This window comes from Oenanthe melanoleuca, chromosome 13 (assembly GCF_029582105.1).
Source record: "Oenanthe melanoleuca isolate GR-GAL-2019-014 chromosome 13, OMel1.0, whole genome shotgun sequence".
In the NCBI taxonomy this organism is placed as follows: domain Eukaryota; kingdom Metazoa; phylum Chordata; class Aves; order Passeriformes; family Muscicapidae; genus Oenanthe; species Oenanthe melanoleuca.
Genome location: NC_079347.1, coordinates 12378525 through 12404025, shown reverse-complemented (window position 1 = coordinate 12404025; position 25501 = coordinate 12378525). Strand labels below are relative to the sequence as shown.

Here is a 25501-nt window from a genome sequence, read left to right as displayed (position 1 = left end):
CAATAGACGGAGGGCAGGGCCCCTCCCCGCGGGTGAGGCGCGCCGCGGGCCTGGCCCGGCCCGGTGAGGGGGGAGCGGCCTGCGGGCCCTGAGGGCAGCGCGGGGCTCCCGTGACGGCGGAGGGACCCGTGTCGGGGGCTGGCTCGGTGCCCTCCAGCCCGCCCGGCTGGCAGGTCGTGTGATGAAATCGGTCGTTCAGGGTAACCCGGGCTCGCCCCAGAACGCCCACGGTGCGCGTTTTGCTTCACGAGGCCCCCGGGTGAGCGAGGTGATGCTGCGAGTATCTGTGGAGGCGTCCCGCAGGTAAACACGGTGAAACCCCGTCGTCAGGGGTTGCTCCAGTGCGGAAGAGGAAAAACAGCATTGAACAACCGGCTAGTTTGAAATTGTTCCAACATCAGACAGCCTTCCTCAAGTGGAAGTACGTGCGGGACCTTCCTTGGATCTGGGAATGGATTTGGCTCTGAGTGGTGCTCACAGAACATCTACACTAGGTGCCGTCAAGAATTTCAGGCAGCTCTAGCTCGGCATCTGCAGACACCAGCTCTGCGAGGAGCCCCCGGCCGAGGAGCAGAGCAGAGCTGGGCACCCAGACACAGCCCAGGCCTTGGTGTTAGCGCAGCCCCACCTGAGCACTGCACCAGTGCATGCTAGAAAGCGACAGGTACTGGGGTTTTCAGAGGAGAAAAAGAGTATGTGAAGGGTTTTGCATCATGAGGAAGGGCAGGCTATGACCCCTCACATTGCTGTGAGGTGTCTGGAACACTGTTGTGCTGTCACAGCACGCACTCCATGCTCTGCTGCTGAACCCAGTTTTGCATCAACTCTCCGTGGCAAAATGGCTTTCAAGTAGGCAAGATATTTACACAGTGACAGTGCAGGATTCTGACAATTTGCTTTTCTTCCAATCCAAAATAAAAATGTTTTGAGAACCAAAAAATATGTTTTTATATCACTCCAATGCAGACACTGCCAGGGTGCCTGTAAGCACACTGATACCTGCAACAGCACCACACTGCAGAGTACAGCATCATTTATAGCCTCAGGTAGCATCAGGGGAGGTTCAGGTTGGACATCAGCAAGGATTTCTTCCCTGGAAGGGTTGTCAGGCACTGGCATGGTGGTGGAGTCACCATCCCTTGGGGTGTTCAGAGCAGAGTGCTCTGCTCTGGTTGACAAGGTGCTGATCAGTTGAGGGTTGGAATTGGTAGTCTTGGAGATGTTTTCAACCTTAATGATTCTGTGATAAGCCACAGGTTTCCCTTCCCTTGGGGTCCCAGAGAGTCTCAGGCTGTGCACCCCACACATTAAGGAACAAATGACAGCCAGATCCACTTGAAAATATCTTCTAACATGAAGAATTTTCCCAGGATTCAGAATTTCTTAGTTGAGAATCTTGTTTTCCTCAGTTCAGCAGCCAAGCCAGTAAAGTGTTAAGAACTCCTTACTCATCTCTCCTTTGCTCACTTCCTTCCATCTGAGAGTAGACATAGAATCATAGAAGGGTTGGAAGAGACCTTAAAGCTCCTCTGGTCCCACCTACCCTGCCATGGGCAGGGACACCTTCCACTAGATCAGATTTCTCAGGGCCCCATCCAACCTGGCCTTGGACACTTCCAGGGCTGGGGCAGCCACAGATTCTTTGGGCAGTCTTTGCCAGTATCTATCTCACATAACAAGTGAGACTACAATTAGAAAAGTATTTAATATTAAAGACCTTTTTGTTTGGGGTTGATTCTCTGGAGATATGGATGATGTGAATAGATTCTCAGCCAGGAAGGACCTCCTAGAGCTCAGCTGATAGCCAGCCTGTTCTACATCAGAGCCTATCACTTAGAACAGGCTTCTCTATAAAATTCCAAAGAACTGTGGGAGGTGACTGCCTGACTTGGGAAGCTTGTTCCATGGGCTGTAGGATGCTGAGCAGCTTGTTAGTCAGAGCAGACTTGAATACAACCCTGAGCAACCTGATCTGACTTTGCAGGTGGATCCAGGTCACCTCTGTGGTCCCTTCCAGCCTGGATTACTGTGTGCTTCTGTAACGTGCTCCCCTGCAACTCTTTCTAACAGTGAGTGAGCAGCCGGGGGGGCCAGGTGATGCTTGGCAGCAGACTTGGACACTAACAGAAGTTCTAGGAGATCCTGGTATTGATAACCACATAAGCTCTTTGTTCACCATTGGGACCTAATTTTCATTTTTAATTTATATGTCTCATATAGTGTGAAGCCTCCAAACTACATCTAGTGTGACTTTTTGATTTATCAGCATTGCATTTACCTCTTTCTTCCTCAGTCACACCATCTCATACTCCAGTGCTGAGAACCACATTCAGTGCACTAAACTAAACCACTGCCTTTATTTTCCTTAAATTATTATTTTTTATTTATATTAAAACTCCTTGGTTTAGAGAATCAGACAATAACAGAAGGTGGCCAACAGAAAACATATCTACAAATTCTAAATCCCCTTTCCCAGTGTTGCCAAAGACCAAGGTTTCTGATCTGGCTCGTGACCAGCATGCACAAGCTCACAGACTGCAAATCAGGCTGAGCAGAGGAGGAATGGGGTTTGCTCTCAACACAAGACAAATCTAATGGAATCTAGGAACAGGCAGAAAGCTAAATTCCATGCTTAATTATAATTGTGGATAAATTTAATTAAAAATTGTACTGTGGATGAGCTTTAAACTTGGTACAGCTCTCTACAGCTTTTCAAAGGAGAAAATTCCATCCTCAGTGGACTTTGAATTCTACTGTTGAATTAGAAGTCTGGGAAAGTTAAAACAGCAAAAGCACCCCACACCCCGAAAAGAGGCAGATGGCTGTCACAGATATGCTATAATCACACAACAGCACCTCCCACTGTGCCCTACATATCGCTCAACGAACCTCCCCAGCCACTCCAGATGCTTCCCATTATCTGTTGTGAAAAAGCAGCTGCTGCAGCAGCGATAGCCCAGGTACTGTGAGTCAGTCAGTATTAATGGCACAAAACCCCCATCCCTGGCTAAAACTGTGAGTCAAAGAACAAGACTGCTTAAAAAAGGGGTGGCCTAATTTCAATTGTTCTGCACATAGGTAATGATTGCACTGCAAATAATCCTAAAGCTGAGCATTGCTCCCCTGAGTGCAGAGAATCACACCATGTATTAACCACGGGTAAATTACAATTAAGGGCCTTTGACCACTGAGAACGTGGAGGAGGAAGGGATCAGCTTAACACCAAAGCAAATACCTGAAAAGATTGGAGCAACTGAGCTTGATTTAATGCTTAATCAGATCCAGAAGAGCTCTGACCTACATACTCACAGCATCCCTGGGCTGCAGGCACAGCCAGTTGAGCAGCCATACAGCCGCGGGGGAAGAGGGTTTAACGTGCTGAACCCGAGGGAGCAGCCGCCTGGACACAGCCCTGTGTCTGCTCCACAGCCTCACATTCCCTCCTTGGATGTTTCAGGCAAAAAAATGTGCCCCCCACTCTTCAGAGCACCTCAACATTCCACTTTGATAGAGCAATGGGATTTTTTTTTTAGCTGCTGGTGGTGATTTAGAGACTATGGAGATAACACACTGATCATTTTTGAATATGAATGTGATGTGGGATTGTCAAAGTCAATGACAGGCTGAAAGAGCTCAGCTTTGCTCCATTGACAAGTTGGAAAAATTCATAGAACTCATCCTGGATTCACTCCTGGATGAATTAGGGAGACCAAGACAGAGAGAGAGCCAGGTATGACCATGGAATCTGAAAAAGAACCTAATCTACATGTGGGGGAGAATGAGACTTGCTGCAAAAACCATCCCTTTTTTTTTCAGGAATAAAAAACATGAGGAACATTTTTTAAAACAAGCAGCCACATCAAAATGGAACAATGAAAATAATTGAACTGATTGGTTTAGTGTAAGACCAGAAAACATCAGAATTATTAATGTGAGAGAGATGGTAGAAAGACACTGCCAAGCTCAAAGGCCTGAGCCACTGTTTTTTAAAGCAGTCTTGGAATAATGCAGCAGCAGAAGAAAATTCTTGTTCTCAGTACAAGTCTGATAAACGCTCTCTCTCAATTTAAAGCTATTCCCCTTGTCCTGTCACTCCAGGTCCCTGTCCCAACACCATCTCCAGTTCTTTTGTAATCCCTTTAGGCACTGAAGGGGCTCCCAGGTCTCCCCAGAATCTTCTCCAGGTGAACACCCCCAGCTCTCGCAGCCTGGCTCCAGAGCAGAGGGGCTGCAGCCCTTGGAGCATCTCCATGGCTTCCTCTGTCTTGCTCCAGCAGGTCCACAATATCCTTCTGATATTAGGGATCCCAGAGCTAGACACAGCATAGCAGGTGGGGACTCTCAGAGTGGAGCAGACACGAATGGACTGACAAAATCCAGTAACCAAGTCCTGTCAAGCAGACACCAAGTGAGATTTTTTATCAGCTTCTATTTCTTCCTCCAACAGCACTCTCATACACATACACTCCCTTACATAACAGCAGGGATTCAAGATAGTTTAAAAAAATGAAGAGAAAGAAGATTGAAAATAGAAATACCTACCTCAAACCTATTTGCAGCACCTATTTCCTAATCTTACCCTCACTCCACCTCCCCATATTTAAACAGTGATTTTTGTACCAGTTCTGCCCTGGCATCCTCTGAAATCATCTGGAGCACTCTGGAGGAGCCAAGCCCTGATCCTCTGCCTGCTGAGGGTGAGGGTCACGCACCTGCAGCCCCCTTAGCTTTGCCGAGAGCAGAGCAGCTGCCGGCCCTGCCGGTCCCGGCAGGCGGGGCAGCGTCACGCGGTGGCGCCGGGGCTCGCTCCGAGGGACGGGAGCCGCCAGCGAGCTCAGCGCCGGAGAGATGCGGTCCCGGGCATTCCAAGAGAATGGAAAGTGCACGCTTTCTGTAGATGGTATTGAGAACGACCTTCAGTGGTACCGTATAAAACTGTAAATATCCTTGATATAAGTACGAGGGGAAGGGAACTGGGTTAACTTTACAAGGGTCCCTGGCACTGGTCTCCAATGCTGGAGCCGTTCGAAGTCCAAAAAGCAGATTTTGGGCTCTGATGCCACAAATAATGATGAGTAGTTACTTTGAGGTTTCAAAGTCCATGGGAATAAATGTGTGTTTTAGAAGTCAGCATTTTAAAATGCATTCAAAGCATTTTACAAAGAGATTCCAGGGGGGAAAGGGACAGTCCAGTAACATTTTGAGATGGCTGAGCAAAAGCTCATGAGCAGACAAACAGAACCCATCACTAGCTCCTCTCTCCCAGGAAGCAGTGACACCCCCTCCCCTGGGCATTGTCCCTGCTCCAGCAGCAGCCGGCTGTGTTCCTCTTCCCCGAGGACAAACACAGCAGTGGAAAAGGAGCGGAGCTGCCTGGAAAGTGGGTCAAGCATGGAACGAAACACCCACCAGAGGGTACTCCCAGGCAGGGCTTCTCGCGGCCCCCCACCCCGCATTTTCCTAATAAAATAAAGAAGCAGAAAAGAGTAGCCATCACTGCCGACTCCTGCACTGACGGCCACGATAAAGAAGGCTTTTCAAAGCAAGGTTTAGGGTTGGGGGGGTGTTTTCTCAAACTCCTGAAAAATAAAGGCAGTTGAGAGCCAGGCTGAAGCCTTTCAGCCCAATCGATCATGCAATTATCAATGTAAACAGGACACTCCTCTTTTACAGTTCAGCACTTTCGGTTTTAGATGCATAATCTGGAAAACAGCTTATAGATTTATTGAAATTAAAAAACAAACTAAAGCAACAAAACAAACCAAAAGAACCTAACCTCCAAAAACCCAGATGCGTTTGGGGGAAATTTACTGAGGAAGATATATACAGAAGTTAAGACAACCAAAAGCAAAGATTTAGTTTAATTTATACAACCTTGTGCAATGATACACGTAGCAGCAAAGTGGAGTGTTCTCAAAATCACTGTCCTGCAAGTTCTCATGCAGGATGTCATCCTGATCACTGCTCCTCTTCCATCACCAGTCCAGGTACTATTAGCAACTGATGTTTTAAACATTATTTATTCCAGCAGCAATTATTTGTCTCCATCCCAAAGTTCTGTTTACCAGAGAGTAATTAAGAGGTCAGTAGTTCAGCCCATTTTAAAGAATAAAGCTTTTAAGCTCCAGCACAGGTTTTAGAAGGCTAAAACATGCAGCACTGTTTAATTTAAAACCAAAAGTGTTGCTTCAGCCTTTTTTTCCTGTCCATATGCCAAAGCTTGTTCAAGAAAGCAGCCTGCCTTTATTCCCATCCAAAAGGAGTACAGCTAAATGAATTAGAGCACCAAAATAACTTTTTGTAAAACTACAAAAGGCTGACTCATGAACTGCTGACTCTGCAGGGTTTTATTGGTGGGTTCATGGGTACTGAAAGATTTCTACACCGCCCAGTATGATTTTTATTTAACACTTTACCTGTTTCCAACCTTCTCCGAGAAGAACTTGCAGAACACCAATACTCTGTTATGACTGCTGTAGCACACATAAGGCATCCAATGCCTTCTACAAGGCTTCAAAAATCACTGCTTGTAGACATTTTGCTCCAAAAATCCGAGCTCATACAAACCATTAGTACGGTTGCAAAAAACATGGAACACGTAAAAAGCCATTTCTCAGGCAAAATTTGGTCTAACCTACATAGGAACCCTTAAAACATATTAATAGTTTCCAGGAGTGCTCTGCATCCAGACGAAAGTAGCAATTAGAGCAATAAATGAGTGTGGAAGAGGTGTGTAAGGAGGTAATGAGAGTGCAGCCACGCCTTCAACTCACTGAATTTGGAGCATCTCTTAATTTGAAATTCAAAACTGCGATCACACTTGCATCTTCTTACAACTCTTTTTCCTGAATGAACAAGAGTACTTATTCTTCAGCCCCTCCCAAGGTCACAGCTCCTGCAAGAGCAGGAACTGCACTCCAGTAATACTAAGGAAACAAAGAGGTGAGAGGGGAAAATGAATATTTATTGAACTATGAAAAAAGACCCAAAATATACCCAGCACTATCATAGCAGGTTTGGTTTTGTCTTGTACAGGACGAAATCCTTTAGGAGTCGGGATAAATTTTTAAATTGTCAAAGACTTTGTCCCAAGGCCCTTGAAACACAATTGCTTCCTAAAAAGGGCTCAGTGCTTCAGTTTACTACTATAAAATCAAAATAAATCCCACACAACATGGATTGGTAGGTATTGGCACCTGTCAGCCGTTTTTTCTGTTACTAGAGGAGCTTTTGACAGGAACTGGACCAAGACACAGGCAGGTGAAATGTCACAATTTCCACTGGCAGGATGTCCCTCATCACCTTTTACTCAGGACAGAATTTGTTACCATCCAGACACATGGGTAAGGAGTTAAGGCTCTATCTGCGCTCTCCCATGCATCCAGTTTTCTTGCCAGGGTATTATCAGAAGACCTAAACAAGGTACCATTGCCCAAGCACTTGGAGCAGGGATACTGAGTGTGTACAGAAGGATCAGCAGCTAGAAACAATCCAAAATGAGCACCAGGTGACAGTCACACACGTTGGTTACCTTGGACAAACATCCATCTACAGCAGCAGCTTGGTCAGAGACAATGGAGCAGGGACAGGGGCAGCAGCCAGCCCCAAGCTCCAGGGATCTGTGAAGAGGGCGCCATAAGCAGAGGGACAAAGCAGAGGGTGCAAATGAGAAGAAAGCTGTAGAATGAGGGCGAAGGGGGAAAAAAATCTAGCAAATCCATACACCTCTGTATGTATGCATGTGTATTTTTTTTTACTGGCTTTGAGAAGAAAAAAAGAGAAATAACATGGAAAAGTACCATTTCATTCCCAACTGCTTCTGATAACCTAAACCCTAATGTCAGCCCTCCCCACTAAGAGCTGGGTGTGATATTTCCACTTAAACAATATGGAATTTTCAGCTCTGCCTCTATTTTGTATTTCATGGAATGTAGCAGGCATTGTAGAGATGGAGGAATTGCCAGTAATCTCCAAAACCCACTCAGTTCTCTGCAGACACCATGGTCAGAGGCTGAAGTAAAACACATTTTGTGCAGGTAAACTAATCAATCAGCTACCAATAAATCAAACTCCAATTATCTGTATCTTTGTTTCTTCTCTTGCATCTTCCAAACATGGGTTCAGCTGGTTAGTGCTTCATAAGAGCAACTGATTTTTTTCCTTCAGTGTGGTTTTCTCACTGGAATCTTCACACAGACCATCACAACATAATTATAGAGGAAAGCACAAAAACTGGAGTGACTCCAACATTGTCCATGGACTTTACTAACAACCACTTGGATTTATGTACAGAAACTGAAGCAAGGAAAGAACTGCTCCTCACCAGAGCAGATGAATCACACCAATTAAAGCAACAAGGAAAGCAGAAAATAGGGCAAAGTCATTCCTCTTGAAGGAATGGTGTCAATGAAAGCACAAAGTCCCATCTACACAAACACAAGAGAAAGACAAGCGACAGGAATGGAACATGAACTGCTCTCAGCAAAGGATTTTTTTAATAGTGATCAAAGCAAAAGCTCCCAATATAATTTAAAAAAGCCACTTCAGATGCACTTATTTTTAGCATGCACTTCTTCCTGTAAGAGATGAAACTACAGCAGACTGAGCTCTCCAGAAGCCATCTGGAACCCAACCTACAGGACAAGGCTCAAATTTTGCTGAAGGAAAAGCAATCACTTGAGCCCTTCTGAAAGGGGATGAAGTAATGCTTGATGAAATGCAGACTCTTCTTTGCAAGTTAAAGAATTAAGTGGTCCTCCAGCTTTTCAGAAAAGCAAGAAAGTACCAAAATGCATGTCTAGGACTAAAGCTCCAGGTGAGTTGGACATTTGTAAAATTTCTGTGTGTTCCCTTAGAAACAGTGTAAAAAACAAACCTCCACATTATTACAGAATCCACACTGTGCCCAAGAAACTTCAAGTCTCAAACAATATGAATATTACGAGTCCTTCTATTAAGTCAATAGCCAGGTACATCATTTAGATGTACTCAAGAAGTTTCACGCACAAGCCGTAAGGCGGAATAATATATGAATTTTGGCTTTGAACCAAATCATCAAATTTGGGTTCAAATTTTGAAGATGTTAGCAGAAAGGAAATACTTAAACAGAAGTTAATATAAACCACACACCACTGTTTTTCAGAATGGAAGCCTGGGCAAATACACGTAGCACTAAACGTAAAGTTGTTTCCTTTAATATTTACAAAACTGGTTTTATTCTTAGTTTTTCAGAAAAATTATTTTAAGTATTAGCACCTACATTGTAAATGACTTAGATTTACACTTGAAATAAAGCAACACACAATCAGTTAAGTGAACCTATATTCTCCCATTTCTGAGTATTTCAGTAGAGCACCAAGAGGGAAAGAGCAACATGTGAGTAACCAGCAAGCTGTTCTCAGCTGTGAGACACAGGCCCAGGCACCTTCCTGGGACAGGATTCTAAAGGTCAGTTTTCCAGCACACTCCAAATCACCTCAGTTTTAGTTATTTATAGAGTGGAAACTTCTATGCAAGTTTATAAAACCCATCCAGCTACATGTTAGTTTATTAAACCACAGTTGACCTGAGATGCAATTACAATTTTGACATTTTTCCATACTTAGTTCACAAGTTTATTATGAAAAACACTGCAGCTCTCTCCTGCAGTAACATTGTTTTACAGAAAAAAAACAGTTCTGTTCAAAGTAATTCACTATCCTTGGACAATTACAAGGGACAATATGGTAGGGCAGAGTGGAAAAGGGAACTGAGTGCAGACAAAAAAAAAAAAAAAAAAAAAAAAATCAATACAATTAAATTAAACAGTATTCCCTGAAAATAAAACAAACAGTTTCAGAACAAATATGAGGCCTTGGTACTTATTTTAAAAATGTTCTTTAAGCTTCAATGATTGTTTGCTGCTACCCTTATCTACAGTCATGCTGAATAAAGCTATAGCTAAATGGAAAGTTAAATGTATTCACGAGGTGTTAATGTCTACATCTTATTATTTGCAGTCTCTCCGAGAAAGCAAAAGTAACTACAAATAGCGCTATGCCAGAAACTGGTTTCTTGACCAACAATGTTGCTTCAGCATGCAATGAACTGGTTCATTCTAAAGTGGTCACAGTTGTTGATGACAAGAGGCTTTGTATTGAGTATGGCACGTCTTTTGGTCCATGTGAAAACAAAGTTTGAATGTTAAATATTTTTCTGACACTTTGGAGTTACTGTTGCTCTTCCCATTTTCTTTAGGTCAACATATGGTTCATGGCAATACTGTACAGGTCTAAAATCTCTTTACAGGAAGTAGTCTGGGGTGCGACGAGTAACATGCGGTTCGCCTCTACGTGGTGCTGGGTCAAACTGCAAACTGAAGAGCACAGACATCAATGAAAACACAAGAGCTCAGCTTACATTCAGGTATGTTCTAGGCATGAATTACAGGAGCAGTGGTTTAACACAGGTCAGTCTCTGCAAGGTTTATCAACCAAGTTAAGTATTCTACAAATGTTCCATCTCTTCCACTTCTATTAGTATGTACTGAAACCATGACATTTTAAATTCCTCTTACCATAAAGATGCGGAGATAAATTAATTTTAGCTTTAAGATTCAAACTAGTCAAAGATTAGTATCGATTAGAAAAGTTAGTCTCCAGTTATTATTAGAGGCAGTTTGCACAGTACTTTTGCCTCATTTACTAGTAAAGTTTTTGCTGCAATAGTTAATTAGAAATCTCATTCAAAAAGCTCACATCCCAACACCTGAAGAATTCAAAGATTCCAAAAGTCTCCTGCCCGAGACCGACAGGAAGGCATTAGATGTGACACTACTCCTGCTCTCAAATCACATTCCTACACAGTAAGTCATTAAAATCCAGGTAGTTATACAAAACAAAAATGAGGAGTCTCACTTCAATCTGACAGAGAAGAACTCAATAGCAACTGTTCCAGAGGCTTGACTCCAAGACTTTAAATGTGACTACCCCAACAATTCCACACTCACTCCACCTCCCAAAAGCTTAGAGAAGGGGAAAAAGCTTATACTTCAACACAATTAAGTGGTATCTTAAAATCATGGGCAACGTAATTCTCATTTTTAAACATACTTACAAGGAGTATTTTAGAGTATCATCAAGTTCCATAATTGCAGCCTGGTTGCCACAACGGTAACAATAATTTGGAGCACTGAAAATTGTTACTACATTCCGATCATGGCACCAGTTGTACCCCTGGAGAGGAATGAACAAATAATTATGACAACCAAGTTAATGTACCCCATGTAACAGCCTGACTACAAACCGACCTTTTAATGCACACAGCCCTAAGTGGCATTTGTAGGGTTACTTTAAATAAGCTTAAGGCTGTATCTTTTTTCTCTTCTAGAAAAAAAAAGGGTAAAAAAGAATTTTGGCCTTCAAAGGTTGCTTCCTACTAGCAAATATGAGCTAGATACTGGAAAAACAAAACAAACCACCTGAGCAAGATTTCTCCATTGCATTCGCATTTAATAGTTAAAACAGCAATTCTGAAGTACACAATCTACTCTGAACTTTCAACTGTGACTACCAAAACCAGAGTCCAGACATACACTTAAAAATCTGAACTGCTAGGAATACCTAGACACCAAGAACAAAAGCACACATCCAAGCTAAAAAGAAAAATTACACATATTTAAAAACCTTTTTATCTACAAAGAAATGCAATACTATATCCAGTATCAACACTCGATTTGGGATATTACTGTAAATTTTCCAGAAAACAAGGCCAAAATAAAGGTTACTCCACTGTCAAACTCCTTAATAGCATGTGAATACTGTCAAGATCAAGTTTCTGGAAGAGTCTCAGCCAGATCACCTGTCACAGCAGCATATGCACATCTCTGACACACAGAGAATGGAATAAATGGGCCAAGGACACAATCCAAAGTTTGAACACACAGGCTGTCCTGCTCACCTCCATTACCAACTGATGAGCTCTTGAAACCAATGTAAGGCCATTAGCATGGTTAAAGGTTTCTGAAATATCCTGTCCAAATGTGTAACCTGCACCTCGAGGAGAAATTCCCCAGCCACCACGATCATCTGGATCTGACCATAGCAAGTCACACATTGGACCCTGTAAGACATGTAGATGATGTTTCAGAGGTGAAGTACAAAGAATCAAAACCAAACAAAACCCAAAAAACTTGCACTCACACCATCCCTGCACAACTCTGAGATTTAATATGTTTCTTTCCTTAAGCAAGGACATGCCCCCCATTTTTCCTTTAAAAAAATACAAAACAGGAAGACACGCACTTTAACACTGCTAAGTTGATTTGAATTTCATTTTCAGCCTGACAACTTTACCCCCCAATACATGCTGAATCAATCTCATTGGCTTAGAAAATTATTTTTCAGTACCTCGTGGGGAACTTCCTGCAAGCGATCAAGTGCTCTGATGTGATCCAGTGTATCTATAGATGGAGAGAGGCCACCATGTAGACAAAAAATCTGCAAAAGTTAAGAAATATGAAGTTTATTTGCATCATCAGTGCAGCTGGAACTGTTTGGAATAAATGATTATGAGAAAAATCTGCATGAGATTCCTTCAATCCAAAACATTCAACTTCATCAAATGTCAACATACCTGGCCATCCACCAAGGCAGTTAGAGGCAAGTAATCAAAAAGGTCTGTAAAGTATTTCCAAACATTTGCATTTCCATATTTCCTTAAACATTCATCATAGAAACCATAAACTTGTGTGATTTGCCTGCTTTCGTGGTTCCCTCGAAGAATTGTGATACGTTCACGGTAACGGACCTAAACAGGACAGTTTATTTTAGCACATCAGTGAGCAACTCTTCCCCAGAACAGAATCTGCACTCCTCAATCCCTGCCATACATCAATAAAGCAATTAAAACCAAACATTCTGAAGATTTAATTATAACCTTTGAGGTAAAAGAAAGGAATGATTTTTTCAATCTTCAACTGCTGAATACTTTTGAGATTAATTACAAGTTGTATTTATTATTACTAGTGGACTTCACTACACCTGTGCATTAAGCTAAACTCTCCAAGCAAATTCTTAAAGATTGCTACTTAGGCAAGTAAAAAAAAATGAACAGTCATTTTAGATAAAGCTCAGGCTTGCACCTGAACATTTTTATTTTTTTTTTTTAAGAAGTGACTTAGAAAACTAAGACAGCCAAGAAGTCAGTTTCAGTACCTCTGATACCAATGCAGTGAAAATCGTAATAGATATTGAGTCAGGATAGTAATGACATATTTTATACAAAACTAAAGTGGAGAAGAAAAGTTACCTTAAGAGCTACAAGCAATGTGACTGTTTCAACTGAATAATATCCTCTGTCAACATAGTCCCCCATAAACAAATAGTTTGTGTCTGGTGATTTGCCTCCAATTCTGAAAAGTTCCATGAGGTCGTGAAATTGTCCGTGGACATCTCCACAGACTGTGACTGGACATCGCACTTCTTGTACGTTGGATTCTTTTGTCAAAATTTCTTTAGCCTATAAAGCAAAAAAGCACATAAAATATGAGTTTGTCTATGAAGAGCAGTTTTATTCAAAGCACACTCTATACCACTTCCAACTCTACTACCTGCTCTCTTCAGGAGCTCCTGTCCCTTCCTTCTCTGAAGTACCTGAGGTAAAATTTTATCTTTACTTAAATGCTGTTTATCTTAAAACAGCATTTCACTTTATGAAACCCCGTATTAGTAATTACTTATATGGCTTTTTTTCCCCCTTGAGGACAGTATCTTAAGTAAAACTTCAGACTTTCTACAAAAATGGTTCTGCAAAGCATAGAGCAATGATCATCACTACTGGAACTTAAAAAGTTTTTAAATATTTTGAAATATTAAAAGTCCTGACATCTTACCTCCAAAAGCCCAAACTCAGACACAGTCAAATACTACCAACACTTTGGCACTCACCTGTAGAAATACCTTCAACTGACCTGCAAAGGCAGGGAGTCCTGCATGAAGCAGAATGAGACCAAACATCCACTGCTACCAGCAATTACAGAGCAGGTCATTACCTGCACAAGTTTTTTCAGGAAGTTTTGTGATTAAATACAGACGAACAACACCAAGTTGTGTCTTCACAAACCAAAGCTGGCTAAGATCTTTGCCATCACCATTTTTTAAAAAAAAAAAAAAGTGTATATAGAAGTTGCAGACAAAGGTAATTTGTCTGACGAAGCATAGGCTAAATATAGCACCAAAAAGGTAATTTTGAAATAATGCAAGACAGTTGTTACAGTTTGTTCTCAAAACAGTCACCAGATACATGCCACAATGATCTGTGAAACCAAGAAGGTATTAGAAATATAAATAGTAACAAGTTTACTAGTTACCACCTACTAAGATTTCCCTGTTTTTCCAAGGGTCAATGCTCCTATTCAAAAAGGATCCTTTTTCACCTCATTACCTAAATGACAAGAGAATATATAAAAACTATATTCTAGTCTACAACCCAAGTTGTCTACAAGACAGTGGCTGACACTCCCACCCAAAAGTGGTGTCACTGTCCCACACATCATCCTGGCTGACCACCATGGTCACCACTTCAAACAGAAGCAACACAAAAGTTTAATGATGAAAATTAATGAAATTCAATGTTTCACTGCAAAGAAATGCAAAAAATACAGCATGGCTAAGCACCCTGCACAACACAAAGCTTTAGATGTCACTCTGCAGACAGATTTACATCAAAAGTCAGTCTCATATAACAGTTTCCACTTGCACTGTGCCCAGTACTAAAGATAGGTCATTCCTAGCTTGTGGTCGATGCTAAAAGTGCAGATTTATTTTAAGATAGCCCAACGTGAGTTAATTTTAATGCAGTGATACTCACCGGATGTTTTGAAGGTGTTTTAACAGCCTTAGCCTCTTCTAATACTGTCTTACATTCAGAAGCATTAGCCAGCTTAATTCTCCTTTTGACAGAGAACATCACAGATGCTTATGGCACTTGGATATAAAAAAACCTGCTCTTTAATAAGAATGTTTCTACTACCAATGGATTTTCTTAACACACCTGAAGCACTGCACAAATAATGCAACATTCATTTTTCATCAAAAAGTATGCAGCATTTGTGCTGAGAATGGCAGTTTTCAGCAACTGAGTTGTTGCTTCCTCAGTTTCTTAAATATTAAATCACACAGATACGCACATGACCAAACACGTAGACAAGCCAGACAGCTACTCTGATGGAAAAAGACTGTTCCAGGTCAACTTGCAAAACCAGCAACCTCTGTTTAAATCCTGCAGTGGAGGAATGCTGGTGCATTTCCATGTTCTAAAACCAGTTTCATGCAACACTGTGTTATGAACTGTTTAGTTAGTTTACAGTCCTATGTCCCACAGTATTAGCAGCAGCACATACTCAAGTGCTTAAACACTCTATATGGCTCTATAAAAGAACTTCAGCAGAGCTGACAGTAGATAAAAATAACATCCTGAAAACAAGTCACCAACAAGCAGTCTACTATATCCCAAATTTCACAATAAACTCCTATAAAAAGGTAAAGAAAAAAAGTATTTTCAATATACTGTAACACAATAAACACAAGCTCGAGAGACAACAGCACATTTAATACTGCAACTTCACAAAGGTAAGTGATCACTAATACTCCTCCTGCAGTATCTGTGCCCCTGACCTTGTACTGGATCACACACAGCAACTCCACCTGGTTCCACTCCCTCTTTTTATTGATTCTTGATGGTGCTGCTAACTTGCCAAGTCACACAACTCCATCCCCCATACCCATCCTCCCCTCCAACAAATGGACTTCCCACCAGCAGCTCTCCTACACTTCAGAGACAGAAAGAGGAAGCAGTAGAGCATTCTTCAGCATCCTTCAGCAGAAGGCAGAAAACTCCTTGATCCAATCTAACAAAGGAGAACTAGGTAAGACACACACACACCACCCCCTGAACTTCAAACACCCTGGGACCTATTGCCAAAAAGGATAATAGTGCAACAATAAAGTATTTTGATATCAACATTTTGAAACATCCAGCCTTCACTGCCTATCATCAGGACAAACAATGATAAAATTCAGAAACAGATTTTCTTAAGCACCTATTAATTCTTTTGTATCTCTGCCTTTTTTCAGTTCTTAACAATTCCTACTATTAAGACAGCCCTGAACTTCTTTACACCTGCAACACCCAATTAATGTTTTTTACATAGTAGAATACCATCTCAAATCAAACTTCCGTGGTACTTGAGCAAAAACTTGTTATCAACAACCTACAGTTGCAAAACTGCCTCTGAATCAGTTTATTTTTTCAGCACTACACTCTCAGATTTCAAAATACAGCGCAAACACACACAAAATAAGACTGCAAAGAACATGTTACTTCAAGTTCATAAATGCTAATTTTACAGCCAATTACCAATGAAGTCAAAGACAGAAAAAACAGCTGTGAGACACAGTTACACAAGAAGAATACAAGAAAAACCAAGTGCAATGCTGTCATAAACACTACTGCTGAGGTGGAAAGTCACGTATTTTACTCAGAACAATATCAAAGTTCAAACAATAAGCACATATCAAATACATTTCAGCTTAGTCATAGTGACTGAAACTCACTCTGACTTTATACTGGCTTACTCAGTCACTATAAAGAGAAAACTTGTAGAATCCCAAAACCCAACAAGAATAAAACTAATATTGGTTTAAACACACAAGAAAATAAACAGTTGTCACTTTACTATAAAAAGAGAAGCACTGCGTAAAACCACAACCTAGTACTTAAGAATTAAACGATTCCTGGCCTGCTGCACACCATTCAAAGGCCCAGCTGAACAGTACCAAGCTGCTTTGGTGGCTCTGTTTACAAAGCACATCTCTGCAAAACGCTGTTCTCAAAACACAAAGATAAGTTTTGTTGTTTTAGGACAGTACAAGATCCAAGTGGATTAACTGCCATGGATAAGAATTTTGAAAAGATGACTATTAAAGTCACTACCATATGATTCTCAGATCCTCAGTTTATTTAATGAGATGCATGGGTTGTATGCATGCAGATATATCTCTTATTTCCCCTGCTCCCTCCAAATATTTTTATCCTACATGCCACAAATTAAGGCTCAGAGTCAAAGCCGTAAAAGCCATAATCCATTTTACTCCCTCAACTTACTCTGTTCTGAGGATAAGCAATTTTTCCCCATGAGCAGTGTACATCATCAACCTTGTCTCAAAGAAATAATTTCCAGTGGTCCATTTCTGCAAAATCCTCTGAATTAATCTGTACCCAAATTACTCAGTGTTTCTAGAATATACCAGATATTCTGTAATTACTCCAACCCATTCTTAGGTTTCTACATTCTAGCATCAGCTCTGAAAACTCAGCCCAATTATCTACCCTGAAAAGCTCTGGGGCACATAAAAGAAAACAGTAAGACCCAATCCAACTGTAAACATCACTGTGTCTGTGTAGAATTGTAAATCAATGCTTGAAGCAGCACTATGAAGGACTCATCAAATGATTACCACTACTAACTCAGTAAAAAAAATACAACCATTATTTTAATTAGACAACACAGCCCCAAAGTCATGGCTGCAGATGGTAACATGTCATTCTTGGCAGACAGAATTCACACCTGCAGCCCACCATGCTGTCTAGTAAAGTGTGTAATGAGAAGCATCCACTGTAACCAAGAAATAGCTGTTTGTAGTTACCATAAATATATTTTGATGAGATTGAAGACTTCAACCACACCCATAATTTCCTGTCACCAAGGTGCACAGGATGTGACTAAAGGCACAGTGATCAGCTAATTGGAATGAATACTGGTTTTAGCTGTTCAAACACCATGACCTGGAAAAGATTCCAGTTCCAAGCAAAGTCATCCATTACAGTCAGCAATTCTTCTACAGAGTTTCCCCCACTCCTTACATTGGGAAGAAGAGAGCAGGGTCAGACAAAAGATGGGCTTATTTTTTTAAGCAAAAGGTGTTTTCATTCACTGTCTGACATTTTAAACAAAACTAGATAAATGAAGCCTCCAATAACACCCTTCTATGAAGGAGGCATGGCAGTCAGACTACACATACAAATGGGAAACTGATTTATGCTGAACTCTGCAATGCACTAAGGAGTTCGGTGTGAATGTATAAGCAGGAACAAAATTAAAATTCAAAGGTCCCCACTGACATTTAATTATTTAGTATTCCAAAGTAAGTAAAACCAGGATTTCCATCCACATAGAAATATTGAGCAGCAAAATACTCTTTTGCCAGGACATTAGATAATGCATCTGCTTTCTCTGTGATTTGTGAACCTTTATTTCTAATCTCTGCTGTTCAGTGAGAGACCAGTTTAAATACAAGATATTACCCAATCAAAAGAGCAACCCCGATGCCAGGGCTGCTGCAAGGTTAAAATAAGACAACCACTTTCCCTTATTGCCTGTAAGTTCTAGGTCTACAAGAAAGCATGCAAGCAGCAAACTCCTGCAAAATAACCCTTTCTTCCTTTGTATTACAAAAGTAAGGACTGACACCATTCGAAACCTTGATAGCGACCTCAACATTTCCATTTGAAAAGATCAGTAGTGGTATAACACATTCAGAGTAACTGATAAGTGCTCTTGCCCTCAGAGGCAAATCTGGGAGAAGGGGAAAGGCTATTTATCAGTCAGTAGCTGACAAGAGCAGGAATAGGGGGGATAGGAAGAGGGTCTTCTGAAAGAACTGTGTCATTATTTTGCTTCATACAAAAGATCTTAGTATCTTTAACTTTAAATTGAAGAAAAATAAACAAGAAAAAGCTTTTTTAAAAAACATAAAAAGTCAAAAACATAAAAAGTCAGGAACCCTTTTGGCCTTCCTTGCCTCATGGAAGTTCCAAGAAACAGCAGTGACAGCAGTGCAGTAAGGCTGACCACTTACAAGGATGTTTTTCAGTCCTCTCTGTAGAACAAGCTGTATTTATTTTGAATCATTTAAGATGTTAAAAAAAGAAATAGCCTAAACCTATTCTCAAACTAGTTGTGCCTCATATAAACACGTCCAGCTTCGTGCAATTAACTCAAAAAGTTCTCAAACCTTTTGTTCCAGTAACTTCAACACAGCTTGGCACAGTCATGCTACAGGTCAGGACACCAGTTGGAGGATGGCATGTCAAAACTCAAGAAAGAGTTTAGAACCAACCAGCAAGCAAGAAACATCTGTATTGGAAGGCATGTTCAAAATATTCAGCAGAAATATTGGAGACCTGGCTACTGAGTAACTGAGCTCCAGTATTTATTCTTTAGTCAGGAATAAACTTTTTCCAGCTTAATATATACTATCTGAAGAAAAAAAAACTTAATAGCATTACTGAATACAGGTGTAGTGTTCAAGGGTCCCTAAGCAAGAGTGAAAATTCGATCCCTGCTCCTGTGATTCCCCTCACACAGTTCTGTTGTATGAACTCCTGCCAGACAAGTTTGGGTTTTGTGCTGGGCAACGCAACCCAGGTGAGTAACTGAAAATGGCTCAGAAGCGATCACAGAGCAGCACCGTCATGAAACCTGAGGAGGCAACAGCCTCAGCACAGGTACATTTGGAAAGAACATCAGTCTTGCAGCCTCATATGTGTCTTTAGTCTCAAACTAGCAGAACTCAAAGAGGAACTGCTCTGACTTAGGAGTGCTTCCTGCTGTTAGCTTAAGCTATGCTCAAAACAGCACAAGCATCTTTCACTCCTACTTGAACACAATTAATGTTGCAACTAAAAAGCAAAAAACCAAAACCAAACATCTCACTGCAAGCACAACTCAGCTTTTACAGAACTTACTATAATGGGAAAAAAATATCAAAAAACCAATAAACAAAAAATCAAAACAAAAACAAAAAAAGGCAAAACAACAAAAAAGAAAAAAAAAAAAACAACCCCAAACAAAACAAAAAACAAAACAGAAAAAAACCAAAAGCCAAAAAACCAAAAAAACCCAAAATACCAAAAAGCAACAACAAAAAAAAACACACACAAAAAAAATAAAACCCCAAAAAACAGAAAATTGCTGATGCTACACTCACTGGCACGTTCAAGACTAAATTTTTATATGTACATCAAGATGTTGTATGTAAATCTGGACGAGGTGAGAAGGCTGGCGAGGTTGACACTTCAAATGCCTTCTGTGGAAAGAAACAATTTCCATTCTTCATGATCAACCATAACAAAAACCAAAAGGAAACAAACAAAATGAAATAAACCACCACAAAAAAACCCCAAAAAACAAAAAAAAAAACAAAAAAAAAAAAAAACAAACCACAACAAATCAGAACACTGGGCATGAAACGATTTTTTAAGTGTTCCAGAATAATCTAAAATACAGTCATTTAAATGTTACAAAAGGCTTTGTCACTACACTTGTAACTCTTCAGAGAGAGAAGGTGTAACTACATGGCCCCGTCAATGACCTGACCCCTGAGTAGTTCAACAAAGCAGCAAAGGAGCCCTAAACCACCCTCCGGTCTCCCAGAGCCCCTGGAACAGCTACTCAGGGGCCCTCCCACCATTGGCAGCAGTTCCCTTGCTACAGAATCCAGAAGCCAGTGCAGTGGCAAGGCAGAACTGCAATGCTGCACATTCCTCTTCTGCCAGGGCTGGGGTGGAGGGACACAAAACCTGCCCAATGCACAGCCCACCACATAGGGCACACCATACTTTTACTACTTGCCAATTCTGTTGGGGCAGGTTTCTTGGCTGATTTACAGCAAGTTCAGACAGGAATATTAATTTTCACAATCATCTTAGTCTGAAGAATAGTTAGTTATACATGATGGATATGAGAATGCAAAAGCTAGCAAATGGAAAAGTCCTTGCAAATGCAGCTGGAAACAATTTAAAAATCCACTTCTGGCCAAAAATAAGCAGCTAAGAAAGGCAACTCCTGGACAGCATAGGAAGCAGAAGGGAACATGTGCCTCTGTGTCTGAAAAAGAAATTGGGCAGACAACTCAGCTTAAAACACAGGAGTGAGATCCACAGAACATGCAAGTCCTATGCATTAGAGGAACTGAACTTGGATTGCACAGGGGTTTTCTGACCCAAAATAAAGCTACATCAGAAATATACTTGTCCTCTCAAAATTAAGTCACTTAATGTAAGCTAATTAAGTTTGTGCAACCCACACAGATGAAGTAGGTATAAGCATCTGACTTGGAAGATCAGGAGCTAAAGTGAAAATTCTACAACAGGAAAAAAAAAGAGAAATATACACCATGAACAAGGTCCATACCAGAGGCCAGTCTGGCCCAGAATAAAAATTAGCAATGGTGACAAATCAAAGAACAAATGTAAACAACATCATTGTTACAGATCAAAAGGTGCAGTCAAAACTTGAATCAAGGTTTCCTGAATGCCTTTACCAGTATCAACCCTTCACTTAGTTTAAAATATTTTGATTAACTGCACTATCCATTCAAAGGTCTTTTACTAGCAATTGAAGAATCCTGAACACTCTATACAGTATATATGACCAAAAAATCTTCTCTCTCTCCAAAAACTGGAGATGCCACAGTGAAACTCACTAAATTATGGAGTAGTGTTTTGGGGGGAGCAACTCTTGACACCTCTGCCTCCACCTGCACTAGATACTTTCTGCATTAACCAAAGTAAACTCTATCCAAAAATTTACCTCATTCCTTTGTGCAATTTTAGACTGCCATCCCACCTTTCTCAGCAATGTACCACACCCCCAGCTCCTGTGATAAAGGGCATTTATACACAGAGGAGACAAGACCATTTCCCTCCATCCTCATAATGTATGGGAAAGAAACTCTAAACCTTTATTCAAAATGGCCAGTGGAAAAACTCTCACCTGGCATTAAAGGCCTTCCTTTCACCTCTGCCAATAAGAAATTCAGCACTAAGGGGACAAACAGTGCTGAAATGTAACAGTAACTGGACTGGGTATATTTTGACCATTTTTTAGAACTTGCACTTCTCAAATGCTGAAGCAAAGCACACGTAATTGGTCACTCAACTGATGTAACACTAAACACACAGCACGTACTAAGCCTAGAACAATTTAACTGTCACTCAGAGGTTGATTATTTCAAATGATTTGTCTAAGTATAATGTATTATTCATGGCTACAAATTACTTCTAGACTTCGAAGAGGTTTCTGCCCAGTTCCCACCACCACCATCACCCAGGTAACCAGGCTTAGTGACAGACACACAAAGAAAGAAACTGGGATGCACAAATGGCTGCACAATTATCATGTTTATAAAAAAGCTGTTATGTTCTTCAGGTATCAATACTGAAATAAAAGAGAGTCTTTAAGCTTATTCTTGTTAGACAGGCACCAGTTCTGCACACATGAAACCCCAGAAGATCAAGAAATACTCATCAAGGAAATAATCCAATCAGTCTTAGCAGGAAAAAGCCCTCATTTTTTTCAAAATTGTTTATTTTAACTAGCCCTAGCTGCAACTCAATGTGGTGAAGAACAACAGTTTATACCTAGTACGGTCTTTATCTGTCCTTTGGAACAAGAGCTGTATTTGACACTGTCCTTAAACTATTGATGGAAAAACAGCCTTTTGATGTCATCACATGCACAAAACTACTTAAACAGTCCAAACAAAGCACAACCCAATGAGGTTTCTGAGAGTCAGTGCTGGGAACATGGAAACACATTAAAGTAAGTGCTGTCCCTCAGCAGGAAGGTGCAGAACTGAGTTCTCACCCCACTTCCATGAACACAGCAGAAACAAGAAAATGGGAAACTCAGACCTATTCCAAGCCTCAGAGTCTACTTCCAATTCCTTACATCAGCAACCATGAAGAAACTTAACTACTCTTAGAAATTCCAAGTAAATCCACCGTAGTTATCAGCAACAAATCAACTTTCCCTAACATCACCAGCCCTGTGGCTGGACTCTGCACAGTGCTGACCACACACAACATGCTGCTACTAAATAATACTGTGATTAGCAGATTTCTCTTCCACATTCTCATGGTTTCTCATCTCAGCACACAGTAGTCAGACACAGTTTTCTTCTTTACCATTATCTTGGTGATGAGCATTACACATTTATCCACAAATACAGCTGATTTCTATTCTTCACTGCGAAAAAACAAAAATGTCATTTTGTGCAACACTGACGACTGGGACTATTTGTATCTTCTGTAAGGAACTTCTAGTGGTATGCCTACTTCTCACTGAACCAAACACCCAGTACACTGAAAGCTTTTTGTACATTATATATCCCTCATGGTCCTGCAAGTTACCACACAACCCCACAAAATGGAGCCAGATGCACTCACTACTCTGGGTGCACCCTGGGATTCAGGGCCCAGTACCCATTAATTTATAAACGACGGCAAGTGAAATACTTGCCTCTCACATAAAGCAAAACAAAGAAGCTGTCACTGGAAACACACATGGAAATAGGGAGGCAGTGACACTGTCACTCACTTGCAACATCCTGTAAAATACACAGCCCAGATCAAATGGAAACAGTGTTGAGTTGCTGAATTACCAGTGAACTAAAATCTGTACTGGAGCAAGAGCTGGTCTGGCCAAAAGCACTGCAAGTTCTTTATTCACAGACAATCCTCTCGAAACAATTTTGTTTCAAAACAACCTGATGAAGTATTTGAAAGCATGACCCCAATTTTAAAATATTCTAGGTACTTCCTGTGGCAAGTACATAAGCTTCTTTAGAAGCCAGTACATCCGTAACTTCATGTACTCCTTAATATCCAGTTCCCAAAAAATTCACTAATATTCCATCTTTCAGTCTAGAAATACAGGAATATCAGTAATTAAAAACAAAAATACAAAAACCCAGTAAATAACAATAATTAAAAAAAAAAAAAAAATCCCACACACAAAAAAGCCACAAAAAACACCAACAACCCTCAGCTATTAAGCCACATCCAGAATTAGAATTCAACTGGAAAATGCCTCTGGATGGTACCAGAACAAAATCTTCCTGAATTTCCAAAACGCAATCTGTCCTGGGTTGCAGAAAGCTTAGAACCTTTCTAGGCTATGAACGTCTCAATCAACACACTGCTCTGTAACATCCACGTCTCAACATTTGCAAGCCATCACCACAAAAATATGCTGTTACATAGGATCTCGACTGCTTAATCTGTGAATTCCATGAAACTCAGAAACTCTGGAAAACCAAAACCTCAAAGCTAATTTACCCTTTAATTAGCTATAAACATGTCTGCTTATTCATATCATGAAAAATAAAAAAAAAAAAAAAATCAAAGCACCAGCTCTTTACCGCGTGTAATTTCCAAGTGCTTACCACAAGCTTTTATTTTCATTAATTCATTCAGTACTAACTCAGGCTTTTGGGGTTTGATTTAGCATTTTAACTGGGGGAGGAGGGGGGGTCTCTCGGGGGTCTCTCCCAAGGATCCATCGCGGCCGCGGCGCCATTTTAGGAGGCGCTGAGCGAGCGGGAGGCGGAGCCGAGGCTCCGGCACAGCCGAGGGGCCGCGGCTCGCCCGGCCCCGGCCCCGGCCCCGGCCCCGGGCCCGGCTCCCGGGCCGCTGCCCCCGCCCGGCCGCGCCGAGCCCCCGGCCCGCCCGAGGGCGCCGCCCCCGCCGGCAGCGCCCTGCCCGGCCCCGCCGCCGCCCCGCAGCCCCTCTGCTCCTCACCTTCTCGCACAGGCTCTTCACCTGCCCCTCGGACAGCTGCTTGCACTCGTTGAGCTGCTCCACCCACTGGTCGAGCTCCTTGGTGAAGACCTTCTCCTCCATCCCGCTCTCCCCCTCCTCCTCCTCCGCCTCCTCCTCACCGGCTGCTGCTGCTGCCGCACCGCCCCGCGGGCCCCTGCGATCCGCGCTCCCCACAGCGGCGGCGGCCGCAGAGCGTCAGGGCGGGCGGGCGGGCACGGGGAGAGGGCGGCCCGGGGCGCTCCGGCTGCGGCAGCGCTGCCGCTCCTCGCTCCGCACCGTGTAATGGCCGCCGCTGCTGACGTCACCGTCCCACCGCGGGGAGGGGGCGCCGCGGGAGCCGAGAGCGCGTGCGCGGGGCCCGGGCGGGGCCGCGAGTGCGCGCTGAGGGGAGGGGGTGGGTGAGGGCAGTGACCGCGCGCGCCCGCCCGGCGGGCCGTGGGTGTGTGTGCTGCGGCCCGGTCCCGCTCCCGGCGGGCCGTGGGTGTGTGTGTCTGCGGCCCGGTCCCGCTCCCGGCGGGCCGCGGGTGTGTGTGCTGCGGCCCGGTCCCGCTCCCGGCGGGCCGCGGGTGTGTGTGCTGCGGCCCGGTCCCGCTCCCGGCGGGCCGCGGGTGTGTGTGCTGCGGCCCGGTCCCGCTCCCGGCGGGCCCCGGCGGGCCGTGGGTGTGTGTGCTGCTGCCCGGTCCCGCTCCCGGGGCTGGCCTGGGCTCCCGGCGGGCCGCGGGTGTGTGTGCTGCGGCCCGGTCCCGCTCCCGGGGCTGGCCGGGCCGTGGGTGTGTGTGCTGCGGCCGGTCCCGCTCCCGGGCTGGCCTGGGCTCCCGGCGGGCCGTGGGTGTGTGTGCTGCGGCCCGGTCCCGCTCCC

At 42.5% G+C, this 25501-nt stretch overlaps 1 protein-coding gene and 1 long non-coding RNA gene across 2 annotated transcripts; one reads left to right on the top strand and one right to left on the bottom strand.

The window, feature by feature from the left end:
- The first annotated feature begins 12 nt into the window (after window positions 1-12).
- Window positions 13-9829, top strand: LOC130258943 (uncharacterized). Its single transcript, XR_008841556.1, has 2 exons — window positions 13-421; window positions 1985-9829. It is a non-coding gene; the product is annotated as an uncharacterized LOC130258943 (long non-coding RNA).
- PPP2CA (protein phosphatase 2 catalytic subunit alpha) lies at window positions 9530-24954 on the bottom strand. The gene is made up of 7 exons (XM_056502694.1): window positions 24622-24954; window positions 13288-13497; window positions 12613-12786; window positions 12387-12476; window positions 11938-12099; window positions 11095-11213; window positions 9530-10354 (listed from the first exon to the last, which is right to left on the bottom strand). Exons 1-7 carry the CDS (start codon window positions 24721-24723, stop codon window positions 10282-10284), a joined length of 930 nt encoding a protein of 309 aa, XP_056358669.1. The 5' UTR covers window positions 24724-24954; the 3' UTR covers window positions 9530-10281.
- Window positions 24955-25501: the final 547 nt, after the last annotated feature.